A 7,165-nucleotide genomic window follows, 5' to 3' on the forward strand; every position below is an offset into this window, starting at 1 on the left:
TGCTCACCTCTCTCACCAGCCAGGAGGACAATGCCTTCACCTTCTTTTCTTGTGTTCAACTCTTTTCAGAGTGGCATCCCCATAGCAGAGTTGTTTAGATGTCCAGTACATAGCTTTTATTTCTACCACAGCCCTTTCCTTTCTAGGGGTTTTGGGCTCTCTGGGCTTGGGGGAAGGCTGGGGAAACTAATGGGAGTGAGGTCAGGTCCTTCTGCCCTTCCTTCCCTTGCCCCTTCTAATTCCTAGGACCTGCTGCTATTTCTGGTGCAAGGTGCCAGATTTCCTCTTTCATGTTGATATATTCTTTGGACCTCCACGTTCTTTCTTATGTTGAGTCTGGCCTGGCTTTTCTCAGGTCTTCTCTCCTCACAGATCCTCTCATTTATGTCTACATATCTGATGCCCAATTTTAGACAGAGTTTCAGTTGTTTTCTGTGGGTCCAAAGAGCAAGGGACCTCTTTAAGGTGTCTAAACATTCCATGAAGGTTAAGCAGTTTTCCAGTATTCTTTGACAGTCTTACTCAACAAGTGGTTTGAGAAATTCTGAGATCTAGAGAAAATGTCCCAAGGAGTTCATGGTATCAAAAGCAATAATGGTGCCTGCTTACATTTATATTAAAGATCAGCAGATAAAATAATTGTTTAAAAAATATCCCTTTAAAAGTGGACATATAGTTCTTCAATATGTAGTTAGTGCACAACGTGGAGATCAAATGAATGTGCTTGTGACTCAGTCACTTAGCCAGACACGGTGAATTGAATATCAACCACCAGCCATTGCTGGACTTGGCCATCACACAGCTGTAAATTATTTTTATTCATAATTATAAAATTATTATTAAGGCTAGACAATTATTTAAGACCATGACATAAGGAACACAGAAACTGCTATATATCAAGTTAATGAAGAATATAAAATATTAATAATTCTCAGATTTTCTTCAATATGAACATCACCAAATCTGTAAGCTGCATCCATTAGATCAAAATTCTCATGTAGCACATTAGGAGATATAAGAATAATTTAAAAATTATTATTTAAATGGAGAATGTTAGAAGACTTTTCATGTGGGAATAAAGACTTTTTAACCACATGTGTTACAATTAGGAGAGTGTGCATAAGCAGACAAATGAAACAAAATATGAAAATACTAATTGTATCTTTTTGCATGTAAAATATAAGAATATCAGACATCCATAATAAAATAGTTTTTATTTTATGCTGTAATTCATAGTTAAATTTAATTATACTCTTGGCTCCCAAGTATCAATATAGTATACTTTAAAAATGATACTTTTTCTTACATAATTAGTCTACATTAACTGGCATGTAAAAAGTCAAAACTTGTTTTTGTACATAGTGGGTATATATTATATGTAAATGTACAATTGTTGAAGATTGCATTTAAATGGAATTTATAATACATTTTCAACCTAAAATCATGTCATTATAACATGCAGTATAAAAAAATGGCAGACCCATTAACAAATATCTAAGGGATTGAAGACATTCTCTGTACTGTTCAATGTGGTAGCAACCAGCTGCATGCAGCTATTACAATTTAAATTAATTAAAATGAAATAAAATTTAAAATTTAGTTTCCTATTTACACTAGCCACATCCCAATTGCTCAAATAGTGCATGTGACTGGTGGCTATTATATTGGATGGTGCAGTTGTATGACATTTGCATCATTGTTCATAGAAAATTCTATCTGACAGTGTCGATCTATATTATTGTGAAAGGGATTTGTTAGTTAAAATAGTAGGAAAGGCTGCTTTATGTGTTAAAGTTATTCTTGCTAATGTCTTTTCCATGATTATAAGTATTTAGAGAGTAGAATTTATGCCTAACCAGGACTGGTCCATGCTGGACGCTAAATACATACAAATACACTTATTTTATCCCAGTACCAATAATGAAGACAACAACAGGCAGTGAGCCACAGCCACCGCCCGCCTCTACAGGAGACCCTCCAACACTAGCAGTAGGGCACAGTGACGTGCACACAGTAGGCGACCAATAAACACCTACACGAAGGAGTGACGACTTAGCAAGAAGGAAGCCACCTTCTACCACGCCTGCCTTCCCCAAGAACTACATTTCCCGGTACGCTTGGCGCCACGTGCTCTTGTGAAGTATAAAGAGAGGCAATTACTTCCTACTGCCCCTATCCGCCTTCGCCTGGCGGTGCCACAGTGTTTCCTGGGAAAGGTAGTTGTAGCGTTGGTGGTCAAGTCCCAGCAAAGAGAGCGCAAACTAAACTTCCCAGCAAGCAGCGCGCCGGCCTAGGAAGAGGGGAAGATGGCGGACGCCAAAGATGGTGTTTTGTGGCCTGCGGGAGCCTCCCGTGCCCCAATTTCATTCAGCTTCAATCACACGTCTGCCCAGAGGTGGCTGGTGGGAGACGAGTCTCCGGAGAAGGATTTCTTGAAGACCGAGAAACGGGGGGAGCTGCAGAGTGTGCAGCCCTCAGAAGCCCCCAAGGAACTTGTCATCCCTTTGATCCAGAATGGCCATCTTAGGCAGCCACCGACCCAGGCCCCTGGGCCATCCGCACATACTGAGGTCTTGGTGGATGGGATGCTGTCCCAGGCTGTGAAGGAGCTCATTGAGGAATCCACGAAGTCTCTGGAGGAGAGAGAGAATGCGGGTGTCGACCCCACGCTTGCTATCCCCATGATCCGGAAAGGATGCACCCGCGACGGGGAAGGGGCAGACAGCGAACCCCGGGCTGAGACAGTGCCGGAGGAGGCTGATTATGAGGCAGTCCCTGTAAAGGCCTATGGGCTGGCCATGCTGCGGGGCATGGGCTGGAAACCTGGCGAGGGCATCGGCCGTACCTTCAATCAAGTGGTGAATCCCCGTGTCAGCTCACTGAGGCCCAAGGGGTTAGGGCTGGGCACCAACCTGACTGAGGTCCAGGCCCTGGCCCCCACCGGCCCCCACCACCTGCTGAGGCCAGATGAGGAGCAAGAGAAGGATAAGGAAGACCAGCCTCAGGGACTGGTGCCTGGAGGAGCTGTGGTGGTTCTTTCTGGCCCTCACCGAGGCCTCTATGGGAAGATGGAAGGCCTCGACCCTGACAATGCTCGGGCCATGGTCCGTCTGGCTGTGGGGAGCCGCATGGTAACTGTTAGTGAGTACTGCCTGCGGCCTGTCTCCCAGCAGGAGTTTGACAAGAACTCCTTGGATCTGAGCCAGGTGAGCAAAACTTCCCCAAGGCAACAGAATGGAGCAACCTCGTCATGGAAGGCCCTTCAGGATCAGGACCTCCACGTCTGGCAGGAGAACTCAGCGAGGAAGCGGAAACACCATCCAGACCGGTGGGACCCTGAGCATCTCAGATGGAGACAGGATGGGCCTGCAGCCAAGATTGAGAAAGCAGCTCCCAGGAGTCAGCACTGGCTGCACAGGGACCTGCGTGTGCGGTTTGTGGACAAGCTGCACAAGGGTGGCCAGTATTACAACACCAAGATGACAATCGAAGATGTCCTGAGCCCAGATACCTGTGTGTGTCTGACAGATGAAGGCCAGGTCCTGGAAGGCCTGAGGGAGGGCATGCTGGAGACCCTAGTCCCCAAGGTCCAGGGCAACCGGGTGATGGTGGTGCTGGGGCCATGGGCTGGAAGGGTGGGCCGTCTGCTGGACCGCGACAGAGAGCAGAGCCGGGCTCTTGTGCAGCTGCAGAGAGAGAATCGGGTGGTGGAGCTTCACTATGATGCCATCTGCCAGTACGTGGGCCCCAGCGACTCGGAGGACTGACCTGTGGACACACTTCCCTCACCCAGGTTGTTACCAATCCCATACAGTGTGAAAAGCCTGCCTTCACGAAGGTGGTGGTGGGGGGTCATGGTTCCACCCTCCACTTGCAGTGCAGCCCTGGCACAGGATGGACCAGAAGGGAGGCTAGAAACAAACCCAGTATTTACCAGAACTTAGTATATAATAAAAACCAGTTCAAATGCTTCGTTAAAAAAAAAAAAAAAAGACAACAACAGCAGAAGGAACAATGTCACCATATATTTTGATACACTTTATGTTGTATGAAGTGCTTTTGTGTAAATGTTCTCATTTGAGTTTAAAAACAGTTTCAGGAAGTTGGCAGTGATTATTACTCCCATTTTACAGTTGAGAAGTCTGAAATTCAGGGAAGTGAATGGACTTTTCTAGATGATAACAGCAATAATATTAACAGATGGTTTTTGATCATAAATTTTAAATGGTTCTTAATAGCTAATGTCTATTGACAGTTAATATTATTAGCTATTGATATCAATAGATAATGTTTCTTGGCCCCTCAATGAATTATGTAATTTAATTATCAGAAACCTCTGATTAGGTACTACTTTTACATTTTCCTATTTTACACATGAGGAAACTAGGGCTTGGGGGAGTTAGGCAACTTGCTCAAAAGTCTGGGATTTGAACTCAGGTAGTCTTCTATGCTTGTATGTTGGGTTAGATTCATACTCTGGCTTTTCCTCTTCTCTAGCTTTGGCCTTTGAGATCCAAAACATGAGCCCACTTGGTAACTTGGTGGTCCCAATTCAACCATCTTGTAAAGAAAGAAAATTTAGCAACTAGTATTGTGTCAGATAATCCCACAATATACATTATATTGAATGTAGCCAACCTTGAGATGCTGTGTACTGATGGCATCTTGATGGGACAGAATGAAGCTATTGATCAAAGGAAAAAAGGACACGTGCCTCTTTAGAGTCAGCCTTACATTTGTTTGCAGCTGGAAACAATTATGAGTTTCTGCTACAATAGAGAAGACTGACAATATACTGTCAGCCAAAAACCTAGAAATCTCACAATTAAGCCAGTCTCAACTTGGCATTGAGATGCCTCTGTAGTCATGGGTGAGGACCTCCAGGTGTTTACATCATTTTCAGCCCAACATTTTCAGGTACTTCATGTGACTCCAGCCCTGTGACAAATGTGAGTTAAGTTTTCTGAGTCTCAGGGCTTGGGCAGAAATGAAGGTGTACAGATGGAGGGCTGATGCAGAATTTGAAGTATTGTCACGTTTGTGTCAATGGCTAAAAAAGTTTCTGCAAGCAGTCAGAACATGTTGCTGTACATCAATTAGATAAAAAATTGCTGAGTTTCAGTAAAATTCTGCTGGCCATGAAGGTGAAAACCATGTTGTCAGAGCTTTTTGTCATCTATAGGACAAATACTAGGCTTCTTAAGCACTGTGTTTCTGTGTGTATGTGAGAGAGAGAGAGAGAGAGGGAGGGAGAGGAAGAGAGAGAGAGAGAGGGAGGGAGGGAGAGGAAGAGAGAGAGAGAGAGGGAGAGAGGGAGAGAAAAAGAGATTTCACAAACAGAAGATAGTAAGTCTGTGGGTATATATGTATATTGGCTGTAATCTCTCAGTTGCAAAAGTCAAACTCAATTCAGGCTGGTTTAAATAAAGAAACACAAAATGGAATCCATTGGCTCATGTAACTGATATTTTCAAGGGATCAAGCTATATTTAGAAATGGCTGAATTATGAGGTTAGATTAATATCATTAAGAAGCTTTCTCTTTTTTTGTGTCTTACAAATTGAAAAATATACTATTTTTGAATTTGAATTCATTCTCAGGAAGGCTCTCTTCATATGGCCACAAAGCTGTCCTTAACCACATCATCTTAAATGGTTCTTAGCCTTTATAATCCTATAAAAGGGACTACTTCTTTACCAGTAGTTCAGAAGAAGTTCCATGGAGGGCTCTGATTAGTCTGACGTGGGTCATCTGATCATCTCTGAACCATCTTTTTTTTTTTTTTTTTTACATCTTTATTGGAGTATAATTGCTTTACAATTGTGTGTTAGTTTCTGCTTCATAACAAAGTGAATCAGTTATACATATACATATGTTCCCATATCTCTTCCCTCTTGCGTGTCCCTCCCTCCCACCCTCCATATCCCACCCCTCCAGGCGGTCACAAAGCACCGAGCTGATCTCCCTGTGCTATGCGGATGTTTCCCACTAGCTATCTACCTTACGTTTGGTAGTGTATATATGTCCATGCCTCTCTCTTGCTTTGTCACAGCTACCCTTCCCGCTCCCCAAATCCTCAAGTCCATTCTCTAGTAGGTCTGTGTCTTTATTCCTGTCTTAGCCCTAGGTTCTTCATGACATTTTTTTCCCTTAAATTCCATATATATGTGTTAGCATACGGTATTTGTCTTTCTCTTTCTGACTTACTTCACTCTGTATGACAGACTCTAGGTCTATCCACCTCATTACAAATAGCTCAATTTCGTTTCTTTTTATGGCTGAGTAATATTCCATTGTATATATGTGCCACATCTTCTTTATCCATTCATCCAATGATGGACACTTAGGTTGTTTCCATCTCTGGGCTGTTGTAAATAGAGCTGCAATAAACATTTTGGTACATGACTCCTTTTGAATTTTGGTTTTCTCAGGGTATATGCCCAGTAGTGGGATTGCTGGGTAGTATGGTAGTTCTATTTGTAGTTTTTTAAGGAACCCTCCATACTGTTCTCCATAGTGGCTGAACCAATTCACATTCCCACCAGCAGTGCAAGAGTGTTCCCTTTTCTCCACGCCCTCTCCAGCATTTATTGTTTCTAGATTTTTTGATGACGGCCATTATGACTGGTGTGAGATGATATCTCATTGTAGTTTTTATTTGCATTTCTCTAATGATTAATGATGTTGAGCATGCTTTCATGTGCTTGTTGGCAGTCTGTATATCTTCTTTGGAGAAATGTCTATTTAGGTCTTCTGCCCATTTTTGGATTGGGTTGTTTGTTTTTTGTTATTGAGCTGCTTGTAAAGTTTAGAGATTAATCCTTTGTCAGTTGCTTCATTTGCAAATATTTTCTCCCATTCTGAGCGTTGTCTTTTGGTTTTGTTTATGGTTTCCTTTGCTGCGCAAAAGCTTTGACGTTTCATTAGGTCCCATTTGTTTATTTTTGTTTTTATTTCCATTTCTCTAGGAGGTGGGTCAAAAAGGATCTTGCTGTGATTTATGTCATAGAGTGTCCTGCCTGTGTTTTCCTGTAAGAGTTTGATAGTTTCTGGCCTTACATTTAGGTCTTTAATCCATTTTGAGCTTATTTTTGTGTATGGTGTTAGGGAGTGCTCTAATCTCATACTTTTACATGTACCTGTCCAGTTTTCCCAGCACCACTTA

The 7,165-nt window shown here is 42.7% G+C and overlaps 1 protein-coding gene across 1 annotated transcript; it reads left to right on the forward strand.

Annotated features, from left to right (window-relative positions):
* The first annotated feature begins 2,306 nt into the window (after positions 1 to 2,306).
* On the forward strand, positions 2,307 to 3,800 carry LOC101334293 (G-patch domain and KOW motifs-containing protein). Its single transcript, XM_019949105.3, has one exon. It carries the CDS (start codon positions 2,307 to 2,309, stop codon positions 3,765 to 3,767), a length of 1,461 nt encoding a protein of 486 aa, XP_019804664.1. The 3' UTR covers positions 3,768 to 3,800.
* Positions 3,801 to 7,165: the final 3,365 nt, after the last annotated feature.

The sequence above is a fragment of the Tursiops truncatus genome, chromosome 6, assembly GCF_011762595.2.
Source record: "Tursiops truncatus isolate mTurTru1 chromosome 6, mTurTru1.mat.Y, whole genome shotgun sequence".
NCBI classification, from domain to species: domain Eukaryota; kingdom Metazoa; phylum Chordata; class Mammalia; order Artiodactyla; family Delphinidae; genus Tursiops; species Tursiops truncatus.

Excerpts from the sequence above, each read along its gene's own strand:
- LOC101334293 (XM_019949105.3), top strand. The coding sequence starts at position 2,307 with ATGGCGGACGCCAAAGATGGTGTTTTGTGGCCTGCGGGAGCCTCCCGT.